We start from the raw sequence: 27,048 nt of genomic DNA, 5'->3' as shown, positions 1-27,048 counted from the left end.
ATCTTTGCTGCATATTTGTTGTGATATGAAATGGTTGCCTCTTCTGTGTGTCTGTCCTCTTTTTGGGCTCTTTAAAAAAAACCTGATGAAAATGTCCTTTTTGGGTTGGAAGGTTATGGATATTCCTAGCTAGTAACAATTATTGCAAGTTATATGTTGTCGAAGGCAGGTTAAGTAGTATAGTATTGCAGGTTATATAGCAGCTAGTGCCTCTCCCCCAAATACCCCCCAAGTTTAAAAAATATTGGACCAGAGGGTCCAATTCTATGAGCCCCAAAAGATGGTGCCCCTATCCTTAATTATTTCCTATGGAAGAAAGGCATTTAAAAAGGCGTGCTGTCCCTTTAAATGTGATGGCCAGAACTCCCTTGGAGTTCAATTATGCTTGTCACATCCTTGTTCCTAGCTCCACCCCCAATGTCTCCTGGCTCCACCCCCAAAGTCTCCTGGCTCCGCCCCCAAAGTCCCCAGATTTTTCTTTAATTGGACTTGGCAACCCTACATGAACTGCATCAAAATTCATAGAGGTTTTTGGCAAACCACGAATTGGCAAAAAGTTATGATGAATTTCAGTTCATGCCCATCCCTATGTAGAACACTTAAGAGATGATTTCCCTCATTTGACCCTAGTGTGAAAGCAAAGCTTCCTACATGTGCAACCCTGCAAATGGGTAAAATCAACAACTGTCTGTACTCAAGCATTCTCTGTAGTGCTCCCCTCCTGGTGGGATGGCCCACTTGGTAAGATCAAGAAGGCTCCCACATTCTTATTATTCTGAAGAATGTGTAAAATGGAACTGTTCCAGAGATCATTTGTATAAAGTAAATATGGTTGTAGTTAAGGTCTGTGTAATTCAAGTTAAGTTTTCATTTTGTATATTATGCTGTGGCATTTGTTGATATTGTCCTCAAATTTTGAAATCAAGCTTTATTACTCTGTTTGTTATATGTAATAATGTCTCACTGCATTGTTCTCAAATTTTGTAATGTTGCTTTATTGTCTGTTTTAGTACATCCTGTCAGTGTTTGAGTTCCTTTAAGAACTAAACTGCTGAGTCAAGGTTATGCAACTAAAACTATACAGCTGTAATGGAAGTCACGAGAAGGCACAGGTGTAGCTCATGTTACCAATCAGGCTTAGGATTGGGTGGCTGCACTATATCTGTGGTGGCATTAGCCACAGCACTTTGCCTTGGTTACATGCCGTGCCTTGGCCTTGGGCGATGCTGGATGACATATGTGAAGGAGAAACTCTGTTGAACTGTTTCTTGAAGGAGTGACTTACTGACTGACTTGCTGGATTCATGTAATGTATTGGACTGCTTTTGACTTCTCTATTGGACTGTGATTTGGTGCTGCATATTGGAGGACTGCTATTCTGTGTATGACCATTGCCTGTTTTGACTGCCTCTTACGTTTGACCCCAAATATATCTGTTAACTGGCTGTTGTGGAGTCTGTGTTTTTACCACAGTGTTCTGGAGTGCACCCAACTATCTACTCACTCAGGGGACCACACCTTCCTGCGCATTCAAACTCTGTCGTCGGTTATGGGCCCAGTGCGTAGGTCTCCTGGAGAGTAAGAGCGCTACGTGCCATCAGTTCCTGTGGTCTACTCGAGGTCTACTCGTGAGTAACAGCCATTTTTGGGCGTGGCAGTTTTTTTGTTTTTTACACAGGCAGAATGGAGTCCAGTATCCAAGTCTCCGGATTCCTCATCAAGAGGCTGAACGGGGAGAATTACTGCACCTGGTCGGAGAAGGTCACAATGATCCTCAAATATCATGGTTTGTGGGAGTACGTGACAAGTCCACCCAATATAGCTGTGTTAGACGCTGCTGATGACGCAGCTGTTATAGCAAAACACAGGAGTAATGAGGATAAAGCTTGCGCACTAATTGGTCTAACGTTGGAAGACAGCCAGCTTATCCACATAAAGTCCTCCAGCAGTGCAAAGTCTTGTTGGGACGCTTTAAAGTCTCTCTATGTCAGTGAGAGTGTGGGCTCCCACATATACTTAATGAAGAAACTCCTTAGTGCAAAATATGTGCCTGGTGGGGAAATGAATGTCCACCTAGAGTTTATGCAACGTACCTTGCAACAGTTACAGGAGAAGGAGGTGGTTTTTTCTGAGCAGCAGAAAGCCTACATAATCCTTTGCTCCCTGGATGCTAGTTATGATCAGTTTGTATCCTGTTTGGATATCTTGCCTAAAACTGAGATAACTATGTCTAACATCGCTCAACGTTTGTTGAATGAGGACATGAGGAGAAGGAACACAGTTTTGTTCGGTGTGTCTCCAGCTCATTCAGCCAAGTCTCCCGCCCGGGAGGAATTTAAAGGGGCCGACAGTCATGCAGCAGCTGGGAAAACTTACTCAGTGAGGAGATGCTGTATATGTAACAGCCCTAATCATCTCAAACGGAGCTGTAAACTTTTCAAAAGGAAACAGTCCACTGTACCTCCGGTAGGAGGCAGGCATGTGAACCTTGTTGTTAACTATTCTTCCTTCTGCAATCAGTTTTTACTTGATAGCGGCGCGACTGTGCACATTATCAAGGACAAGAGTCTCTTCAACACCTACACACCAATTAAAGGTCAGTGTGTTATGTTAGCTGATGGGCTTTGTGCCAACGTAGAAGGAACTGGGCTTGTTAACATTCCTTGTCTAAGGAGAAAGTTCCAAATGCTTCACGTGCCCAGCATTAAGTACAACATGTTATCTGTCTCCACTTTAACTGAGCAGAGTTTTAAAGTGTCTTTTACAGCTGAGAGCTGCTTGATTAGTGGTGATGGCGTTTCAGTGGTGGCTAAAAGGAGAGACAACTTATATTTTCTGGAGAAAGAAAACCTTGTGCAACATGTGAGTATGAACCGCCCCCCTCATGATGAATGCATACACATGTGGCACAGGAGACTGGGGCATATAAATTTCCAAGCTGTCAAGAGAACCTTGCAAGCTGCAGGAATTACCCCCAGAGTCTGTCATTGTTTTGTTGACTGTGAGATCTGCAAAGCAACGAAATCAAAGGCAGCACCCACAGTGTCTCCATCAAAATTCCAGTCTGCAGAAATCTTGGACCTAGTTTTCATGGATCTGATTGGACCATTCCCAACCAGAAGTGTGGGCGGAGCTAAGTTTGCTTTACACATAGAAGATCACTATTCTCGCTATGGTTTTTGTTATTTACTTAAATCCAAGGCCGAGACTTACCAAAACATCAGCAACTGGCTTCGTTTTGTCAACAGAAAAACTGGGAGAGTTCCAAGGGCTATTATTTCTGATAACGGCACAGAATTTTGTAATGATCGCATGTCTTCTCTATTTAGGAGATATGGCATCAGCCATCAACGAACATCACCTTATAGGCCACAGCATAACGCTTTTGTCGAGAGGAGGAATGCTACCCTCTACAATATGTGTATCTCTATGTTGAGAGACAGTAACCTTCCCATGAGTTATTGGGGGGAAAGTATCATGAGTGCTTCCCATGTGCTGAACTATTCCTGGTCTTCTGCTATTGGAAAGATCCCTGCTGAGGTCTGGTACGGCAGGAAAGTGTCCATTAGCCATATAAAGATCTTTGGGATACCAGCCTATGTAAACATCCCAAAACAGCTACAGCGAAAGGGGAGAAATAAGGCTGTAAAGTTGTTATTTCTTGGGTATTCCAACAATCACCAATCTTATAGATTTTCCCAAGTAGGTGACAAGAAGATAACAACGTCCTGCTCTGCTAAGTTCCTGGAAACCTCTGTCGGTTGGGAGAGAACGTCCTCTACAGTATCCCTACCTACAGCAGTGGAAACTGATTCGCCACTACCAACTGGAGGCGAGAGGCGGAGTCCTTCACCCAGCAGCAGAGTCATCAAGCCGGAACCTGTTACACCTGCATCTTCTGGAGCGGGAGTGTCACAGCAGCAGCAGCAGCAGCCGGTGAGCCAGCATGGAGTGTCAGATGAGGAACCAGAACCTGTTCTCAGACGATCTACGAGAGCAACTCGTCCTCCAGATCGCTACAGTCCTGGTCAGGCGTGTGTCGTCCTTGCTGAGCCTTCCTGCTACGACAGCATCAAGCATCTCACGCAAGACGAACAGGCTGGATGGAACGCAGCCATGAAAGCGGAGCTTGAGTCGTTGAAAGAGCTACAAGTCTACGAAGAGTCTGTACTACCACCTAATCATAAACTCTTGGGTTGTAGGTGGGTTTACAAATTAAAATCTGGGGCAGACGGAAACGTATGTTATAAAGCTAGACTAGTAGCACAGGGGTACTTGCAGTCCATGCAAGATTATGACGAAACATTTGCCCCCACACTCAAAGCTACATCAATCTTTTGTGCTCTGACTTATGCAGCCAGGCATAATTGTGTTGTAAAACATCTAGATGTTAAGACCGCTTACCTACACGCTCCTCTAGAACACACATTGTATATGAAGTTGCCACCTGGTGTTTCTGGTGGAAATAACAATGCAAATGTTTGCTGGAAACTTAAAAAATCACTGTATGGTTTAAAACAGTCTGGTCATCAATGGAATCAGTTCTTAACTGAATGTTTAAAGAAGCTTGGTTTCAGGCAAGGCATAGCTGACCCTTGTATATTTCTCAAAGGAAAAGGGGAGCAGCAATGTTTAATCCTTGTCTTTGTTGATGATTTAGCTTTGATTTGTAGAACTGAAAAGATGATGAAATCTGTTGTTGAAACTTTGAATGAACAGTTTACTGTGAGGGATCTGGGCAACATCAAACAATATGTTGGCTTAGACATTGAACCTGTAAATGGTGGGTATCGTGTCTCACAGAAGGGTAAAATAGCTCAGTTGCTAAAGAGCTATAAAATGGACCAATGCAGGGGAGTGCAATCTCCTATGTTGCAGAACTTTGACTTAAATGATAGCAATAGTCCACTGTTTGACCAAAGCATCTATCAGTCTTTGATTGGAAGTTTATCTTATATAGCTAACTGGTCAAGACCTGATATAGCTATGGCAACTAACCAATTGGCAAGGGCAGTAAAGGAGCCAAGACAATGCCATTGGATTGCTGCTAAACATGTCCTTAGATACCTAAAGCATACTCTAGAGTTAAGCTTGTACATAACACCTGTTAAGGATCTAAAGGTGCATGCTTACGCAGATGCAAGTTTTGCTAGTGATCAGAGCACCCGACAGTCAACCACCGGTCTGGCAATTTTCATGGGTGGTGTCCTGGTAGGGTGGAGATCTCTGAAACAACGACATGTGGCTCTCTCGACATGCGAGTCAGAGTATTCCGCACTCAGTACAGTCTGTAGTGAGTTAACCTGGTACAAACAGCTACTAGCTGACCTTGGTTTGTTTTACATAGAACCTATCACTGTGTTTGAGGACAATCAGGCGGCTTTAAAGCTAGCAACCAATCTTGGAGTTAAATCAAGATCCAAGCACACAGACGTCAGGTTCCACAATGTAAAGCAATGCTTAACAGACAGGCTAATCACTTTGGAATACTGTGCAACGAGTGACAATATTGCAGACATTTTCACAAAGGCTCAGACACCATTTAAACATAAAGACAACTGCATAAAACTTGGTCTGAAGTGAAGTTGCAATATTACTACCATGTTGTTGATATGTATGTGAACTATGAATGTAAATAGTTTATGTTACCTGTATAGAATGTTTTTAGTTTCATAAGGGGAGGATGTCAGTGTTTGAGTTCCTTTAAGAACTAAACTGCTGAGTCAAGGTTATGCAACTAAAACTATACAGCTGTAATGGAAGTCACGAGAAGGCACAGGTGTAGCTCATGTTACCAATCAGGCTTAGGATTGGGTGGCTGCACTATATCTGTGGTGGCATTAGCCACAGCACTTTGCCTTGGTTACATGCCGTGCCTTGGCCTTGGGCGATGCTGGATGACATATGTGAAGGAGAAACTCTGTTGAACTGTTTCTTGAAGGAGTGACTTACTGACTGACTTGCTGGATTCATGTAATGTATTGGACTGCTTTTGACTTCTCTATTGGACTGTGATTTGGTGCTGCATATTGGAGGACTGCTATTCTGTGTATGACCATTGCCTGTTTTGACTGCCTCTTACGTTTGACCCCAAATATATCTGTTAACTGGCTGTTGTGGAGTCTGTGTTTTTACCACAGTGTTCTGGAGTGCACCCAACTATCTACTCACTCAGGGGACCACACCTTCCTGCGCATTCAAACTCTGTCACATCCTCTTATTTTTTTTGTTCTATGTATTCTACTGTTTTTACTGCATTGTTTTTAATTGTAATCTGCCTTGAGCCGCAGCAAAAAGGCAGCTATTAATGAAATAAATAAAAAGGTTTTCATATTTTATAAAACATATTTGGACAGAATATTCCTTTTTCTTGCATTAATCTAAAAAGTAAAATTAAATTAAATTGAACTAAACAGTTCCAAATTCTTGCTGAAAACAAGTTTTAAGAACTGTGTGAAGAGGCATTAGAGTCCAGGAAGAATAAAAGCTCATCAGCATTAGCCTTCCTTAGGGCTCAAAAATTCCTTCCCGGGATTAAGAGTCAGGTTCACAATAGGGTCATCAAATCTGAACAAAACACAATTCTGTCGGCACAATATAGTGCAAAATAAATGACAAGAAAGGCTATCGTTTTCTTTTACAAATTGAGTTTTAGAGGCTGGGGGACTGGGGCCAGTAAGGCTGAATTTTATATATTGAACTGAACTAAAAATTTAAATTTTTGGTTGCAGTCTCTGATACATTATAAACAAGATAGCAGCAAATTTGACTATAGATTCCATTATTTTTACTAAAAACAAATGCTCATGTCATGCATTGAGAGAGTTTTATGTAACAAATGACTTTCTATCATCTGAAGAGCAAGTCTGAACAATGTGACATGATTAATATTAAAGCAATATCTGAGAGAGCAAGAATTTAATTGGAGCTATACTTCACCAGCCTTAACAAAGGCTCCTCATAGGTACAAGCAGAAGACATAACCAATAAAAAGATATTACGGAACAATTAATCATTCTACTTATGATCCTGCAGTTTATTTGGGGCTATACAGAAAAACAAGAACATCTACTCATCTAAAAACCTACTTCAGTAAATGCTTTGTAGATACAGCCAATGAGTTATCCATTCATTTTGAACAAGTGACTAATATCTACATCGGTTCTAAGAAAAGACACTTTTCATAATCACCCAACAATCTGCTAAGTGAAAACATATGGTGCAGCTTAGGCAAAGCCTGCTAGAGGTCTTTATTGAATGGAAAACAGGTGCTTTAGTTGTCTGCCATGTAATACCCCATTTACCCCCAAGTCCAAAGGTTATTGGACTAATAGTTGCCTTGTGGTAATCGAGGGAAACTAAGTTACGTGGCATGGTCAAACATCTGGGACATATTTTATATGCCTGTAACATATGCTTCAGGTTCAATTAAAGTGAGGCTTTGGCACATTTATTAATCTTTTGACTTTTATTCTATAAGAGGACCCACTGACCTCACTTGGCTATTTCACCAAATGAGAAAACAGAAAAGTAATGAGTGCTAGAGGTCAGCATCAATCAGCACTGCTGAATTTACATTTGTTTTCCCTCAAAATTGCATTACACACACACTTAAAATAAGGAACTTAATCATCCACGTAAGTAAACTCTAGAAGAAAGCAAAGAAGAATAAAATACATTAATATTTTCTGAATGTAAAGGTGCTCTTCTGAAATACAGTGTCTAGAATATGTAGGCCTAAATGTGTGGCAGAAGAATCCTGTAGAGATTCTTTTCCCATCACATGAGATTATGCTACTGAATGATAAATACATAACATATATTGACACACAAACTGTAATTAATTATGAAAATTTAGCCCACATGCTTCTTAAATAACAACACACACACATAGGCCCCAAATTCAGATTTAGACATACACTCACATTTGGCTTTGGAAACAGGATGTTGGATTCTGACTGCCAAATATGGATATAGCACTAGATACTTGGTGTTATTTTTAGCTTAGTATGCTTTGCTTCTCGTCCATTTTACACACACAGTAAAAAGTTATATTGATTATTTAGTAACCTCAGAACAGAGAAAGTAGTGACTAGCAAGGATTTATTTAAACTATGATAAATTAGAAGTATTAAAAATGTACATTATGAAGGGGGTAACAGATATTAGCATTTTTCTGGAAGCAAATATATATATACACACACACACTAAATATGCTTCTAGTATATTACATATTCTGTTTCCACCCATGTACATATCACTTAATACTGAAAAAGAACACACATAGCTTCACATGAAGGGAATTTAGTAGTTATACTACTTCATGATCATGACTTGTAGCAAGCTGATTTAAATGTGTACGAAAATGTGAAGTCTGAATATGTCCTTATTAACTTTACATTTTTGTTCACATTTAAATCAGTTTGCTACAAGTCATGATCATGAAGTAGTATAACTACTAAATTCCCTTCGTGTGAAGCTGTGTATGTTCTTTTTCAGTATTAAGTGATATGTACATGGGTGGATACAGAATATGTAATATCATAAAAGCATATTTAGAGAGTGTGTGTGTATATATTTACATCCAGAAAAATGCTAATAGCTGTTACCCCCTTCATAATGTACATGTTTAATGCTTCTAATGCACCATAGGTTAAATAAATCCTTGCTAGTTTCTACTTAATGCAGATTGTTGAGAGAATTAATTAATAGTAAGGGATATTTGTCATTTTAAATGTTTGCTGCCAACCTACAGATTCTTATAGTGGTCTAGAATTGTACATCTCTACTAGCAACAAAGGTCAAGGGCATAAATTAAGCTACTTTTTTCTTGCTTTCAAAAAAGTCAATGCTTTATTACAACAGAAGTACAAGAACATTTGTGAAGGTCAACGTTTTCTGTATTTAATATGAAGAGCTTTAAAAGAATCTGAATACCTCATTCTCTTCACTCCTCACATTAAAAAAATTCTTTTAAAAAACAATTTCTCAAACTCTGCTTGTATTTCAGACAAACCATTCTGCCAACTAGTCGCTCTTACAAGGTCATTCCAATTTCTCTGTGTCTCTTTCTGCCCCTCTAGGGACAACTTTGCAGTCCTATTGCTTGCTTCAATAACTTGTAGAAACTAGTTGTTATTTACTGTGGTGGGAATCCTCAACCCAACCAGCAACCTAGGAACTGAGCAACATTCTGAAGAGCTGAAAGAGCGACCATAGTACCTTGATGCCGGAGCACACAATACCAATCCTTAAATCTATCTGTAAGAGACCTATGAGAATTGTGATTATTTAAATATCATACAGAGTATAACACACATACATTGTTCTGCCATGTAATTTACAGAAAATAATAGATGACAACAGACAACCTTCAAACAGTATGATGTTTCTATTTTTACAAAATTTCTACCTCTAAGTACAGTCCTATTTGTAATACTCAAGACAGGACAAATTTTTGTCCTTCAAAAACAGTTGTCACTGCAGTTATCTTCACAACAGCTATCAAGTTCCAGACAAGCTGAATTATTTTTGTTCCTGGCAGGGAAAAAAACTGACCCGCTCTGGACAAAAAAAGAAGAAAAAAGAAGAGGACGATTTATAGTCCTCTCTCCCTTTCTACAACATACACTGGCACTGTTAGGATGATAAACAGCTCTGTCCAATTTTCTGGACTAAAAACACTTCAGCTCCTTTTTAACTGTCTGCAAAAACAGTGTCATGTCTAAATTCTCTCATCCCCAGGTACCCAAGTGCTAGGAAAGATAATTACCTTGTCATCTCTGTCATCCTCTTCTTCCTCGTCCTCTAACATGTCCTCCACTACCTACAGACAAAACAGTAGTTGTCGTCATGAGTTAACAAGCAAAAGTTTTGCTCTGTCAGATCATTAAATCTTTTATAGTTGAAAACTTTATTAACCAATTGTAATAAAACACAAAGAGGGAAAATTAACAACCAGAAGCATATTTAGCACCCAGATGCAAAATAGTTTTTTTTTTAATTATTTACATTATTTATAGGTTACTTTTCTCTCTGGGAGTCAATCTGGATTACACAGAGTACGTCAATACAATCAACCATATGGGACATTGAATAACAGAGCTATAGGATTTGGAATGTGGAAATCTGGAACTTAACCAGAAGGTAGATCTGAAGCAAAGCATAAGTATTAAAACAATGCATTAAGCAATGCAAAAATTTAATAGTAGGCTCCTACTAACATATCAGGCAATATGAACAAACACAGTAGTATCGACCAGTATAGAGCACTTATGGAATAATCCTAAGAACCCCCTACCTTGATATATAAGAAATTGAGAGCAGCCTGATGATGAAATGAAATGAGCTATGAGCTGTAAAAAGGCACAAACACAAACTCTTGAAGGAATGAACATGACTTTACTCAGTGCCTGAAACTGAAAAGAATAAAGCAACAGGAAAACAAGATCAGGGAGGCATTTCACTGCCTAGTCTCCTGAAAAGGCCCTTCCCTTCTTTATCACCTACATCTGAGAACGGAGCATACTCCAACAAGGTCTCTGATGCTGATCTGAAAGGCCAAGCAGGTTCATAAGGGAGAAGGTAGTCTTTAAAATTGCCTAATCCTAGTCTGTTTAGGGTTTTGACCTGTGCTGGGAAACAGTGTGTAGCTCTTTTAATATCAACATGTTCCAAAGCAGGGCTTTTTTTTTTTTTTTTTTGAGCAAGAACGTACAGGAACACAGTTCCGGCTGGCTCGGTGTCAGGAGGTGTGGCCCAATATGCAAATAAGTTCCTGCTGGGCTTTTTCTACCCCAAAAGCCCTGTGAAAAACAATGGTGACATCAGGGTGTGTGGCCTAATATGCAAATGAGTTCCTGTTCCAAAGAAAGCACAATTGTCTTGACCACTGCCTTATATCAGTATTTGTATTAGCTAAAATATTCTAAGCAGCCTTCGAGGCATCCCCATGAAAAGCATATTTTAGGGAACTATTCTGGATGTGATTAGAACAGAGATAACAGTAAATTTTGTTTTTCAAAAGAGGGATACTATGCCAAAGAAATCACCTGCTCATCTGAAGGGTAGTTCTCCAAATTGCAAGGCTATTCTTTCAAGGGGAGTGCAAACCCTTGTAGCACAAACTAACACTTCACTCCTTGATTGGCACTATCATTCAAGAGCTTTTCAGTTTTTTTTAGGCAGAGCTTTAGTTTATTGAGCTTATCCAGCACTTTACATATGGATTGTCTTACATGTTGGTAATACATTGGTTATTTGCAGTATTGTTATAATTAGATCAATGTTTTACAATCATATGTCATAGTATCTCTTCAGGCTTGAGGTGGAAGATCATGTAAATGACAAATTAAAAAATGCCCTATGCATGAAAATTTAGGATAAAACAAACATTCATGCAAAAATACTCAAGGCTTTTTTTGTACAAAAGCTCAGCAGGAACTCATTTGCATATTAAGCCACACTCCCTGATGTCACCATTGTTTCACACAGGGCTTTTTTTGTAGAAAAAGCCCAGCAGGAACTGATTTGCATGTTAGGTCATATCCTCTGATGCCAAACCAGCCGAAACTACATTCCTACTCAAAAAAAGCCCTGAAAATACTCAAACATATTATTCCCCACCTGAAGGTGTATGGTTCAGAAAAAAAATTCACAACATGCTATTTCTACACATTTGAAATTAATAATTAATATTAATAATTAATATTAATGGCATTTATTAGGGCCACACTAAATGCTACAGGAGGAGAGATCAATGTGCGTTTAGTCACTTGTAAAGGAAAGAGAGGGTGTTTTTTTTCTAAACACACAGAGAAGATGGGTGAGGGGGTGATGAATCCTGCCCTCTCCATATATTGTTTTTACTTAACCCTCCCCTACTATGATACCAGTTGTAAGTCAGGATGCATGTAACACAGTACAGTAAAGAAATGAGGGAGAAGGGGAAGGGTTCCTCTCTCCTCAATGGCACCCTGAATGTAACTATGCAGGCATATGAAAATGCACATATGACTCTCTCATGATGTCACATTTCGTCCTCTCACTCCGGGCTTCCAACTAGATTAGTCAGCATCTAATCTCGGAAAAGTTGTTCAGTTATTCAGCCCTCTTTCTGTAAAATTTCTAGCCATGCAAGCAGTGAGAAACTTAGAAGCTATAGGGTGTAGGTAGGTAGGAAAGTGTGTGACTGATGATGAAAAAGAAATTTCACAGTCAGAAATAATTTGTATTTATGAATAATTTTAACTCCTGATCTGATAGCAATTGAGCATTTAATATCAGACTAGAATTTTTGAAAGCAGTTGTAGAGAAGACATATAACAATGTTTCAGCATGATTTTTAAGCAGAAAGATGGACCACCTGTAACAGTCTTGCTTAGGGCTTAAAATGCATCATATTCATTTCTATTAAAGCTTAACTAAAAAGCATCACCTGTCCCAATATTTAACAAGATCATGTTTAAAAATATCTTTGCAATACTAGTAACAGTATTCCTATGCTTTAAAGTTATACACTTTTTGACAGCCTGTCAAACTATTTGCTTACACTCTAGACCATAGGTGCCAAACATGCAGCCCGGGGGCTGAATCAGGCCCCCAGAGGGCTCCTTTCAGGCCCCTGAGCAACTGGCTGTCATCTGCTTCCTTCTCCCCTCTCTAGCTTCCTTCTGCAACACAGCTTGCTTTGCCAGGCTTGCTCAATCACACAGGAGCTACAGAGCAAGTCCTCTTTTTTCTCCATTGGGCTGAGGCTCCTCCCTTGGGGCCAGAGGGGGAGGCAGAGATTGCTTTGCCAGACTCAATCGCACAGCAGAGATACTGGAGCCAAGCCTTTCTTCCTTCTGTTGGCTGAGGCTCCTCCTGGTCCCCTGGGAAAGGACGGAAAGAACCAGAGCTTCCTTTGCCCAGTTACCTGGATCCCATCAGAGAAATACAAAGAAAGTACCAACAAGTGCTAATGTTTTAAGCATGCTTTAAGTTGTTATTTTTTAAAAAATTAATTGTGTTTGTCTGTGGCCTTTATAAAGTTTGTATCTCTGCTACCTAATCTTAAATAGGTACATGTATTGGCCAGCCCAACATGGTCTGGCCCAACAAGGTCTCATTTATGTCAGTCTGGCCCTCATAACAAATGAGTTCAATACCCCTACCCTAGGCCATTAATAAAATGATTTTTTCCCCTTTTAGCAAACCCTACCCACAGCAATTATTGTATGTCTAAGAGAGTCATGTAAAATTGCAGAAATAACTGGTTCTAATGTAGCTTCCATTGCAGTTTGCTCTGGAATAGGCCATGAGTATTCTCTTTTCCTGTGGGCTCAAAAAAGTTTAAGAAACCCTACATAGCTAAATACAAATTGTACCAACACTAAATCTGGCAGTTTAAGGATAGTACCTGGAGGGCGGGTAGAGCTTGGAGAAAGAGGTGAGCTCACGGTAGGGATATAGTGCGACTTCCTCCAGGGGAATCGATCTCTGCAGTCTGGAGATCTCCTATAATTCCAGGAGAACTCCTAGCCCCACCAGGAGTTTGGAAACGATAAGGAACAGAAGTGTGTGTGTGTGTGTGGGGGGGAACTCTATTTTTTTTTCTGGATCTAGCTTTTTTGTTCAAATAATTTGGGTGCTTACAGCATACTGGATAAATATACTGCCTCTTAAAAGGAAAACAATTTATTTATTTATATTTATTTATATTTAGACTTATATCCCGCCCTTCCCACCGAAGTGGCTCAGGGCGGCTTACAACATAATAAACTTACATAAATTTAGCATAAAAAACATTTACATAAGAAGATTAAAACAATAAATTAATAAGACATAAAAACATAAAAACCAGCGGTCTATTAAATGCATTTTAGTTCCATCTAAAAATTTCTCAGTGTCAGTTAGTTGTTGTAGGCCTGCCGGAAGAGGGCTGTCTTACAGGCCCTGCGGAACTGCCCTAGTTTGATAAATTAGCCCGAAGTATTTTAAATTAAAATATACATTTTTACATATGATCTATTTTTGGTTTTTGTCTAGTGAACACTGTTACCTGCTCTTAGTATACATTTAAAATAAGCTGAAAAGAATACATATGTCAAAACTGTAAACATTAGGAAAATGTGTTACTGAACATTTACAGAGATAAATGCATAAATTTGTATTAGTATATTCCCTTTAAATATAGCTGTCTGTAACCTTGCTTGAAATCAAGCAGTATTAATCAAACAAAGGAAAGGCACTGGGGAAATCAGAAAGCTCTAATGCAGGCAGTTAAAAGTGACATGACCTTCTGTAATGTCACTAGTCACAAATGTATATGCCACATACCAGTGGAAGTATTGAAATAAGTTGATTCCTGGCACTGATCCATGATTACTACACTCCTGCATTATTATACTCCTACAGATGATGTTTAAGAGCTCACATTAGATCATCTCACGTATTCTAAACAAGTTGCTTTAGAAATAAACAGTATGCATTTGCACAACATAGAACCCTCTTCTTTTCTGTTTTCCAAGGTATTTACTGACAAACAAGCAAGTACTTATTTGTACGACAGCATTCACTATGTAGTACTTTCCCTGTTGGCAGATCACCAATATCATAAAAACACATAACAAATTGCTTGAATAAGGCAGGTTATACCATAAGCTACTAAGCTATAATAGCTGCATGAATATTGGTCACCTCCAAATGGGATAGATATGTTAATTACTAATATTATAACTGTAGAAGTAGATAAGAATCAGTAGGCCCTATCTGGGGTACTGAATAAGCATCACTGATTCCAAAAGCTGTTTACTTGAGTAAACCACCACCACTTGCAAATCTTCTGGACTGCTGGTTACTCTCAAGGAGTTAAATGCTTACAGGTAAAGCACACATACTTCCAGGACTGACAGTCTACCAACCCATGCATTCATTATCCCATTTAGCACTTTCCCCCAGGCAAACCCCTCTGCCCCACAGTCCATGCTTCTATGTACAGATTCTAACTTTGGCTCCAACTGAATTCTGATTCTCTTCTGCCCTTGTTCTGGTACTGCAATCAGATTAGTTTCCCAGCCTTGACTAACAATATTCTCATTGTTCCCTAGTGGGTCCTTCTCCATATTTTGTTAAGTCCCTGCAATTTGCAAGGTGTGCCCCAACAAATATTTCCCAAGGAACTTGACTTCTGACTCTCCTTATCTAAATCTATCCAACCTAGTAATCTTCCCACCAATCTGCACATGCAAGCAAGACCCCAGAGTGCTACAGTCAGCAAAAAGCTATCTGCAGAACAAAATAGCTCCAGATGGTTCAAGTGAGGTAGTTGAGATATACACCACTTAAAGCACACAATTAATATTAGTTCAACTTTAAATTTTGAAGTCATACCAATCTTGCTGAAATACAACACACAGTTAATATCTGAGGTAAGTCTCATCAGATCAGTGGTAATTTTTAATATGTAAACAGGAGTTTAATCATAATTCAAAAAAGTATACATGAAGAGGCAGGTTTCTGGTTATGGAAAGAAGATAACACTTGCAATGTTATGTATGTTATGTAAGAGACTTGCATGGGCTCCAGCACAGGTAACCATTACCTCCCTGTTGAGCAATCCAAATTATTGAACAATATCACATTGCATAATATACACTAACCTTGAAACCACCAGATTTCACAATGAAATTAGTGGGATTGCTTTATTTAGATTCTAGTTGTTTGACACTAATATCGTTTTAGGTAGGATAACTATAGTATTTAGGAAATTTTGGTATCACCACATTTTGATGACCCAGTCTAAATTAAATCCGCTGAATTAAATATGAGATTAAAACACTAAGATAAGTAGGACTTCAATGCTCAACTCAGATGAACTAAAACATAGTGTATAACCCAAACAAAACTTTTAAGTGACTATACACACAAATAGCAGCCCAAATAGCCAACTCAGCCTAGGTTCATCAGAGCTTGGAGGCTAAGCAGGATTGGTTGTGGGAAGATAGTGTTTGCTATGCAGGGAAAAGCTGAAGCAAACCACCTCTGCTGTGAATTGGGTCACCGTGACAAAAAACAGAGAAATCTCCCTGGGGAGGGAGTTTAAAAGTTTTTGTGTCATGACTGAGATGGCCCTTTCTTAGGTTGCCACCATCTAGGGTTGCCAGGTCCAATTCAAGAAATATCAGGGAACTTTGGGGGTGGAGCCAGGATGTGATAAGCATGACTCTAAGGGGAGTTCTGGCCATCAGATTTAAAGAGACTGTGCATTTTTTAAATGCCTCCCCTCCATTTGGAAATAATGAAGGATAGGGGCATCTTCTTTTGGGGCTCATAGAATTGATCCCTCTGGTCCAATCTTTTTGAAACTTGGGAGGGGGGTGTTTTGAGGAAAGGCATCAGACGCTATGCTGAAAATGTGGTGCCTCTACCTTAAAAAAAAACAGGTCCCACCCTCAAGCCCCAGATACCCACAGATTTATTCTCCATTATAGGAATCGGTCTCCACAGAATATAAAGGAGTGGCCAGCAAACATTCCCCCTCCCTGCTTTCTGATAACCCTGAAGCAAGGGGAGGGCCTCCAAACCGAGGGATCCCCTGGCCCCAACTAATGATTGAAAACCTTACCACCATGCTGCACTATCTAGTCTCAGTCAGCAGAGGCACTTGAAGCAGGGCTTCTGTAGATGACCAGAATGGTTGGTAGGTTTATATGGGAGAAGGCAGTCCTTCATATATGCATTCCATATTAACAAGAATTTTAGTGAAAATTGTATTGTCTGAGTTTAGGAGAGAAATTGGACTGAACATGATATTGTACCTAATAATATTTTCTACAAAAAACTGATCTTCTTTTGATCTATTTTTGATGTATGAGTTATTCTTGTTTAATGTAATTTTCATATGTCCTATATGATGTATGCTAATTTTAATTTGTGTTTGTTAATGTATTGGCAAATGATAAACAAACCTTTTATTATCGGGGGGGGGGGGAGAGATACACTCCCCAAGCCATATAGGTCTTTAAAGGTCAATACCAACACCTTGAGCTGGTTTCCATGAACAAGCAGGGAGTCAAACAGCGAGGCCTGGATTCAGAAGCACTAGCAAGCTATTTTCTTGCTTCTTTAGGGGGGGAACAACCCTATTGATTGGCTGTAACTCATCACTGAGTATACACTCAGCAGCAAATCCCAGTTTCTATGATAAGTTTGCTTGGAAAGGTGTTTTTAATTTTTTTTAAAAAATTGGATTTGCTTCACTCTGTTATCAGAACAAAAAACTTAGTAACTCAGGCTGCATCTAAACAGGGAAAAAACGGTTGCTTAAATTACAGTTCGTCACATAAACCCTGGTGTATCTACCAAAGGCACATTACAGACTATGATTTGCGAATCACAGTTTGCTGTTTGCCTCTTTTTCTGTCTTAAAGCAGAATCCCACGAAAGCTGTTCTGAACTCCTATGTATTGTCAGGTTGCTGGCAAAATACCATTGCTTGTGCAATTATGGACAACTATTGGTCATCCATAAGAAATGGGAGGCAAGGAGCAAGCCTAGAAAAAGTCATGCTTTCCCTTCATTCTTCACTCTGCCTTTCTACTTTCCTGAATTTCTTAATTTTTTAACTCTAAGGCAAAATAAATCTTTTATAGCCCTCCTCTTCCTTTGTTTTGCTGGTATTTAATTTTCTCCCTTTAAAGAGGCTGTAGTTTCTGAACAGCATTCCTGCTTTCCGAGTCATAACCGGGGTGGAAGGGCTAGAGAGAAGGATGGAGAGAAAGAGTCCTTAGAACTGAATGCAGTTGGAAAAGTTGGAACAGCAAACTTTCTTTTGCTCTCCTGCTCTCTAATGCAGGAGACTAAAATGGGGGGTTTTAATGAACCAACTGGAATTTTTGTATTTCGATGTCACTACCTCTGCTGTGATCTAACCACCACCTTCCTCCAGGCACAGCTGAATGCAACACCAACACTCGGCAAGAGTGAAGGAACCACTCCTAAATTGTGTAACAGTCTACCTAAGTCTATTAGGAAGGTCCTAGCACTTCTGTCTTCTATTATTTCACAAAATGTACAAAACCAAATTGTACAGGAGATAGGGCCAGCCCTGTCACTAGGCAAACTAGGCAATTGCCTGGAGTGCCAGACTTCTTGGGGTGTAAGGAGGTTATGTGACTTGGTGATGTTATCAGTGTGAGGAGGGGAGGCCTTTGCCAGAAATTAGCCTTGCTTAGGGTGCCAGACAGTCTAGGGCCAGCCCTGACAGAAGGGTATCCTTGTATAAAGAGCAATGCTGCAGTGTTAGGGTTTCGCTTACAAGATGACTTTTATTAAGGGTCAAGTCTTGCCTCCACTAATTGTCTTGTTGCTTTAAACCAGGGGTCCTCAAACTTTTTAAACAGGGGGCCAGTTCACTGTCCCTCAGACTGTTGGAGGGCCGGACTGCCGTTACTGTACAAGGCCGCGGGCCGTCAGTTCTCCGTCTTCTGCATCCTCTCTCCCTTCCCCACACCACATACCCTGGCCTGGGAACTCACCTCACCTCGGTATCACCTCACACTCTGTCTCCGCCGCCTCAGCCCAGTGCCGGAAGTGTGCGTTGCTAACGCGAGTTTAGGTTGAACGTCACTTCCGGTCTGATTTTGCCATAACCCGGCGGGCCGCATAAACGTCCTCAGCGGGCTGCATCTGGCCCACGGGCCGTAGTTTGAGGACCCCTGCTTTAAACTGATATATTTGCATGTGTAGCTCTGGTTTCTCCCCTCATTCAACAATCCTAGCCCAAAAGCCTTATTTTACGAATAGTTGCTATTACATCTCGTTATAATTTATAATCCACACACAAATTGCCTGATATTGTCATATTTTGTAATCTACTTACTGAAGTGTGTTTTTTAAATCATATTTATAATTCTCCTTGGGTCCCAATGAGAAAGGCAGACTATAAATGAAAACAGTAACAACTACCAAATGTTATTAGTTCATACCACAGTTAATAAGCCAGGTACAAACCATGACTAGAATTCCAAGTCACACTAAACTGGAGTTTAAATCAATCCATAGTTTATAAAATGTGGTTTGTGTTACTTGAAGATTATCAATGTAGTGTGGCTAATTAGTAAAAGCAGTGTTTACTTTAATGACTTTAAGAATAATAAAAACCACTGAATTAAAAAAAAATTCTACAATATATTCTTAAATACCAGGCAATTTCAGCATGACATGTAGAGACTAAAAGTAACATAGACACACTCTTGCTGGCATTCTTAATACTAAAAACCATAATAGAACTAAGATGTCTGAATGCATGAAGTGCTGTAAAAGCCATTCTGAGCATACTTGTTTTTAGGAAGTGCATACGGTTTAATAGTCCTTTAAAAGAGCATGTCTTAAAATAGATTTCATATACATAACTGTTCCATCAAAAGTGAAAGGACTTGCATATATTTCTATTTTGGGCCAACACAAAATGAAATGGTGGCCTGACATCATTCTTTTCTCAAACAATAGGGTTCCAAAGTCAATGTTCCTGCTCTAGGGATATGAAGGAATGTGTCTGGAATCTGGATGTGATTTAAATTTCTTCCCTTTTATCTCTGTGCAATCTAACTACAATATGTGCTTGCGTGTCAGCTGATTTACAATGCTAGTGTGTAATTATAATATAAAATTATTGAATGTGCACGGATTGAAGAGGATATATAAAAACCACTTAGACTATTTTAGGTCAGTTGAAAGTACTTTAGGTCAAGCTGAAGATTCCCCGCAGTCAATAAGCATAATATCCATGTCTATGTGGTCATTTTCACAACATGGCATCTGCATCTCTTACGCATAAGCGTGGAGGAAGAACCTTTAAAGTGGTGTAAGTGAAACAAAACATTCATCTTTTACATAATAGCAGCAATTCAGCATTCTGTATAACCAGCCTCAAGTTTGCTGTACACAGAAAGCATGCAGGCCCCAGCCAGCTCAAGCAGAACATCATGGTTGCCTGGCTCAAAGCCTATCTACTATTTTGCTTTCTTGCACATAGAGCCATGCACAGCCCAGCATGGAAAACCTATTTCCACATTCATAGATTCTCTTGTCTATATTTATAAACAGCTGACATCAATAATATACCATATTTGCAAAACTCTTCGGAATATCTATGGCTCTGTGAATCAGTCTAAGGAGGTATTAAAACATTTGACCTTGGACCATTTCATCTACATTAAGTCATCAAGGTAACTGAACCATTAGATACCATAATTAACATGATGAGCTTGCTTGCCAGTAATGCTGAATATATTGCACTAAGTAAGGTAAAAGACAGACAGAGAATTATTGGTGCTTCCATTCCTGAAAGACAGACAACTTGATCTTTAGAGAACTGCTATTTAAAAAATGGGGCTTGTTCTGCAGAATATTCATAATTTTAGGTAGAAGTTGAATGGGAATCACAGATTTTACTTGCCTTTTGATGCATTCCACTCATTACATATCTGCTGTTTATGATCAACAGACTAAAAAATTAAACTCTCAATAGGATAACAGGCACCACAGTAAACACATTCATATTCCAACATTATTTGCAATTATACACCTTGCATTATCAACTTAATGTGTCTATTATGCTAATACATTAATACAGAGTATAATTATTCTTGTGTGTTTCTTTACATTTGTATTCTTAAATGAGTTTGAGTGCCTTTTCTCACATTTACACAAATAACTGTGAAGTCTCCTATGTTTTTTATTTGAACTATGTCTCCATCTAAAGGTCTAATGAATTTCTTTTAAAAATACACTAAACTTATGCAATGTGTACTTTTAGAATTTTATTGCTGTATATACAGAATTCATGCTTATAATTATTTGTAAAGGAAATTTACACAGACTTGGACATGTACAATCCACAGATGTTTAAATTTCCCTTGTATACTGTGGGGCTTACTCTCAGAGAAGCATGTCTGGGACCACAGCCTTCCTTTTAAAACCATGTCATTTGAAATCTCAGATAACAACTGAAGACATCATCAGTTAAACCGTCTTAGCAGTATAGGTACGGTACAGGCTGGAAAATGGACAAACCCATTTTGCCCCCCCCCCCCCTTCTTACTACTTGAAGAGAAGTAAACTGTGCCACTGGTGAAGTTTAGCTGGACAACCTACGGCCCTCTGCTTCCTCTCAGTGATTGCCCAAGATCAACCCCTGCAGCTAATTTTGAGGAACAGATACGGTAATTGCTCAAGATATGAAGGCAGTTGCCTCTCCAACCAACTTCACAGTGTTGGTTTTCATGCTTTCCCCTCTCCCTATGCCAAGGCTGATTATGGCTGATTATGTTTCAAACAAAGTGCTAATTTTGCCCAATGTGGGAGGCTGGATGGTGTTTTGATCTGATGGGAACTGGGTTGTTATTATGATCTCTGAAGTGGACCCAAACAGAAGATTGTATGAAACAAGCCCAAAGGTTTGAATTCTGCCTTGGATTTGTCAGTTTTTATATGATGTTTCATATGATGTTCTGTTTCTTTAAATTCACTTACCTGAATATACAGTTGCTAGTAATTATACCTGTAGCTTGCATTTATTACTGACCATCTATGTGGCAAGCCAGGAGAGGCATTTTCGCGCCTTTGGTGTGAGCCGAAGTGCGAGAGCTAAAGGGCTCTTGGCCTGTGGCTCTTTGCCTAGGGGCTTCCTAAGGACCAGAAACCCAGATCCCTGATTTCCTTGTCACATGTACGACTATCTGCCCACAGGACAGAAGTCTTGGGTGTGTGCTCGATGTAAGGAGCTCCTGGCCCTCAGGGAACGAGTTCGTACCCTTGAGGCCGAGGTGACTGCCCTGGAGAAGTCAGTTAGGCAATTGGGGAAGACTCTCGAGGGCGTATTAGATGAGCCCCATTCTGAACGTGGCAGCCCCGTTGCTGCCAGAGAGCATGAGGGTCGAGAGGGAACAGGGCACCTTACTGAGGATAAGGGGAATGCACCCTCAGAAGGGACCTCTTCTTCGGTCGGTGAACGGGTATCCTTTCGCGCCGAGGAACCATCCCTGGGCAGGGGGAGAGGGGGGGTCTTGGTAGTTGGTGATTCGATCCTTAGGCAAGTAGACAGCTGGGTTGCAAAACCGCGTATTGACCGTATGGTGACTTGCCTGCCTGGTGCGAAGGTAGCGGACATTACATGTGTAGTAGATAGGCTGATAGACAGTGCTGGGGAGGAGCCTGTGGTCGTGGTGCATGTTGGCACCAATGATGTGGGGAAATGCAGTCGTGAGGTCCTGGAGGAGAAATTTAGGCTGCTAGGTGGGAGACTTAAGGCCAGGACCTCCAAGGTGGCCTTCTTGGAAGTGCTACCTGTTCCACGTGCAGGGCAGGAGAGACAGGAGCAAATTAGAAGTCTCAACGTGTGGATGAGACGATGGTGTAAGGAGGAAGGGTTTAAGTTTGTTAGGCACTGGGATGCTTTCTGGAACAAGCGGGAGCTGTACAGAAGAGATGGTCTCCACTTGTCTCCGGATGGAACCAGGCTGCTGGCGCTTAAAATCAAAAAGGTGGCAGAGCAGTTTTTAAACTAAATCTTGGGGGAAAGCCGACAGGAGATGGAATGTCTCTGGTTCGGGAGGACTTGTCTCAAAGAGATGAAGGGTTGGCTTCTATTTTTCTACCGGGTAACGGATCAGAATTGTCCACTGTGATGGTGACAAACAGTGTGGACTGTCTGCCAGAATCTCGAGGTGGCAGGAGGAAGGTGGCGGGCCTAGCTTGCCTGGGAAATTATAAATGTTTGTATGCAAATGCTAGAAGTGTACGAAGTAAAATTGGTGAATTGGAATGTTTAGTGTTGGGAGAAAACATAGACATTGTGGGAATTTCAGAAACTTGGTGGAATGAGGAGAATCAGTGGGACACCGTGATTCCTGGATATAAGTTATATCGGAAGGATAGGGAGGGAAGGGTTAGAGGTGGGGTGGCTCTGTATGTCAGAGAGGATATACGGTCCAGTAAGACTGAGGTCAGAGAATTAGATTCCCTTTTAGAAATGCTTTGGGTTGAAATAGAGGGCCCAAAAGGAAATTTAACTATGGGAGTTTGTTATCGCCCACCAAATCAAAAGAGAGAGGACAATTATAATATGATGGAAGGATTAAAGATAGCGGCTAAACATAAAAACTGTGTCGTAATAGGTGATTTTAACTACTCGCAGATTGATTGGGTCAATATGTGTTCTAGTCGAGAGAAAGAAATTGAGTTTCTTGATGCTCTCAATGACTGTGCTATGGAGCAGATGCTCTCAGAACCTACCAGAGGTGGGGCGATCCTGGATCTGGTCCTAAGTAATGCCCAAGACTTGGTGAGAGATGTAAAAGTGATTGCGCCGCTTGGGAACAGTGACCATAATGTTATTGATTTCACTGTTTGTATAAATAGGGAGTTGCCCAAAAAGACCGCCACAACCACATTTAACTTTAAAAGGGGTAAATTCTCTGAGATGAGGAGGCATGTGAGGAGGAAACTGAAAGGAAAGGTAAATACGGTCAAAACCCTTGGGGAAGCTTGGAGACTATTTAAAACTATAATCCTAGAAGCTCAGATAAAATACATACCACAAGTTAGGAAAGGCACAAACAGGTATAAGAAGAGGCCAGCATGGTTAACAAACAAAGTAATGGAAGCTGTAAAAGGTAAGAAGGACTCCTTTAAGCGGTGGAAAACCAGTCCAAGTGAGATTAATAAAAGGGAACACAGGCAGTGGCAAATCAAATGCAAGACTGTGATCAGGCAGGCAAAAAGGGAGTATGAGGAGCATATTGCAAAAAACAAAGACCAACAATATTTCTAATATATTTCTTCAAATATATTAGAAGTAGGAAACCAGCCAGGGAAGCAGTGGGGCCCTTGGATGACCATGGGATAAAAGGATTACTGAAGGAGGATGGGGAAATGGTTGAGAAGCTGAATGCATTTTTTGCCTCTGTTTTCACCGTGGAAGATGAGAAGTGTTTGCCCGCCCCAGAATCACTAATATTGGAAGGGGTGTTGAAAGACCTGAGTCAGATTGAGGTGACAAAAGAGGAGGTCCTACAACTAATAGACAAATTAAAAACTAATAAGTCACCGGGTCCGGATGGCATACATCCGAGAGTTCTGAAAGAAATCAAAGTTGAACTTGTGGATCTTCTAACAAAAATCTGTAATCTTTCATTGAAATCTGCCTCTGTTCCTGAGGACTGGAAGGTAGCAAATGTCACCCCCATCTTTAAAAAGGGTTCCAGAGGAGATCCGGGAAATTACAGGCCAGTCAGTCTGACTTCAATACCAGGAAAGTTGGTAGAAACCATTATCAAGGACAGAATGAGTAGGCACATTGATGAACACGGGTTATTGAGGAAGACTCAGCATGGGTTCTGTAGGGGAAGATCTTGCCTCACTAACCTGTTACATTTCTTTGAGGGGGTGAACAAACATGTGGACAAAGGAGACCCGATAGATGTTGTTTACCTTGACTTCCAGAAAGCTTTTGATAAAGTTCCTCATCAATGGCTCCTTAGAAAGCTTGAGAGTCATGGAGTAAAAGGACAGGTCCTCTTGTGGATCAAAAACTGGCTGAGTAATAGGAAGCAGAGAGTGAGTATAAATGGGCAGTCTTCGCAGTGGAGGATGGTAAGCAGTGGGGTGCCGCAGGGCTCGGTACGGGGTCCCATGCTCTTTAACTTGTTCATAAATGATTTAGAGTTGGGAGTGAGCAGTGAAGTGGCCAAGTTTGCGGATGACACTAAATTGTTCAGGGTGGTGAGAACCAGAGAGGATTGTGAGGAACTCCAAAGGGATCTGTTGAGGCTGGGTGAGTGGGCGTCAACGTGGCAGATGCGGTTCAATGTGGCCAAGTACAAAGTAATGCACATTGGGGCCAAGAATCCCAGCTACAAATACAAGTTGATGGGCTGTGAACTGGCAGAGACTGACCAAGAGAGAGATCTTGGGGTCGTGGTAGATAATTCACTGAAAATGTCAAGGCAGTGTGCGTTTGCAATAAAAAAGGCCAACGCCATGCTGGGAATTATTAGGAAGGGAATTGAAAACAAATCAGCCAGTATCATAATGCCCCTGTATAAATCGATGGTGCGGTCTCATTTGGAGTACTGTGTGCAGTTCTGGTCGCCGCACCTCAAAAAGGATATTATAGCATTAGAGAAAGTTCAGAAAAGGGCAACTAGAATGATTAAAGGGCTGGAACACCTTCCCTATAAAGAAAGGTTGAAACGCTTAGGGCTCTTTAGTTTGGAGAAACGTCGACTGTGCCACAGTGTGTGTGTGTGTATATATATATATATATATATATATATATATATATATATATATATATATATATATATATATATATATATATATATTTGGCCGCTGTGTGACACAGAATGTTGGACTGGATGGGCCATTGGCCTGATCTAACATGGCTTCTCTTATGTTCTTATGACTGAGGGGTGACATGATAGAGGTTTACAAGATAATGCATGGGATGGAGAAGGTAGAGAAAGAAGTACTTTTCTCCCTTTCTCACAATACAAGAACTCGTGGGCATTCGATGAAATTGCTGAGCAGACAGGTTAAAACGGATAAAAGGAAGTACTTCTTCACCCAAAGGGTGATTAACATGTGGAATTCACTGCCACAGGAGGTGGTGGCGGCCACAAGCATGGCCACCTTCAAGAGGGGGTTAGATAAAAATATGGAGCAGAAGTCCATCAGTGGCTATTGTGTGTGTGTGTGTGTGTGTGTGTGTGTGTATATATATATATATATATATATATTTGGCCGCTGTGTGACACAGAGTGTTGGACTGGATGGGCCATTGGCCTGATCTAACATGGCTTCTCTTATGTTCCCAAAGTCTTGAACCAAGTGATCTGTGCCAGTTTGAATACTTTAATCGGGATCTTGTTTAGAAAAGTTGTTGGATCTCATAAGGGTGAGTGTATATATTTCTTGTGAGTGTTAAATATGTCCCATGTAACTATGTAATGATAAAATACAATTTCCCCCTTTTTTCTGTAATAATATTATTTATTATATAGCAGGGATGGCCAAACTGGCTCAGGAGCCACATATGGCTCTTTCACACATAGTTTGTGGCTCTCAAAGCCCCCACTGCCCATCAGCTGGCTGGGAGAAGGCATTTGTCTCTTTATATCACTTCTCCAAGTCACCCAGCATCATGGAGAATGCATTTAAAGTTGCTTTCTTTCACCTCTCCTTCCCTCATCCCTCCCCTCCATCTATTTTCCTTCCTTCCTTCCTTGCAGCTCTAAAACATCTGACGTTTATTCTGTGTGGCTATTACACTAAGCAAGTTTGATCACCCCTGTTATATAGAAATATTCCTAAGATACACCATCCTGAAGAAAGGCTTTGTTTCTGCCTGAAATGCATGGACAATCTGGAAGTTGCGTGGATGATGTTGGACGTTGATATTGATGATGATGGACTATGTATCTATAGTTGAATACAACAATATTTTGGGATGATTACATCTGTATACTTAAGAGTCCTATCAGGACCACTACTATTATATTTGTTATAACATTGTTTGAACTGGATTTACTGTTTATGAATATAGTTTTCATTGTTTAAATTGTGCAGCGTCTCAGAACAGTTCTTTCTACATTGTGACTAGTCTTTTCTTTGTTATCCTATTCATTGTTATTAACAATTCCAAAACAGCAAGCATCTCAACTATAAAGAATCAGCCTGATTATCAGAATGCCTGTTGGAATAAAGTGCTTACTTATTTCTGCAAAGTGAAAATACAGGTGGTTTGGCATGCTTCTCTGAAAAGGGATTTCTAAACAGCAGGTGTTACTGTTGAAAAGGCCTTGTTTATTTTCCCTATCAATCTGACCTCAGGTAAAGAAGGATCTTGACCTCCTAACTGAAAGGGAGAAAAAAAGATTAATGATATTTGCTGCAGGACATTTGGATGGTATGAGTTAGCTTTGCATGAAACCAGAGGTGAAAAAAACCCTCAGCTATTAGTCAGTTAAAAGATACTTCCAAAGGAGTACAAAAAGGGTATAAAGA

At 40.2% G+C, this 27,048-nt stretch overlaps 1 protein-coding gene across 4 annotated transcripts in view; it reads right to left on the bottom strand.

Moving 5' to 3' along the window:
- Nucleotides 1–27,048, bottom strand: part of MCTP1 (multiple C2 and transmembrane domain containing 1) — a 457,667-nt gene that overhangs the window by 87,706 nt on the left and 342,913 nt on the right. For all 4 annotated transcript variants that reach the window (XM_060235683.1, XM_060235684.1, XM_060235686.1 and 1 more), the window contains one exon: nt 9,773–9,826. In XM_060235683.1, coding sequence (XP_060091666.1) covers nt 9,773–9,826 — 54 coding nt within the window. The remainder of the gene's footprint in view (nt 1–9,772; nt 9,827–27,048) is intronic.

Source organism: Heteronotia binoei, chromosome 4 (genome assembly GCF_032191835.1).
Source record: "Heteronotia binoei isolate CCM8104 ecotype False Entrance Well chromosome 4, APGP_CSIRO_Hbin_v1, whole genome shotgun sequence".
In the NCBI taxonomy this organism is placed as follows: domain Eukaryota; kingdom Metazoa; phylum Chordata; class Lepidosauria; order Squamata; family Gekkonidae; genus Heteronotia; species Heteronotia binoei.
The sequence above is the reverse complement of the archived record's forward strand: the minus strand, read 5'-3'. Positions and strand labels throughout refer to the sequence as shown.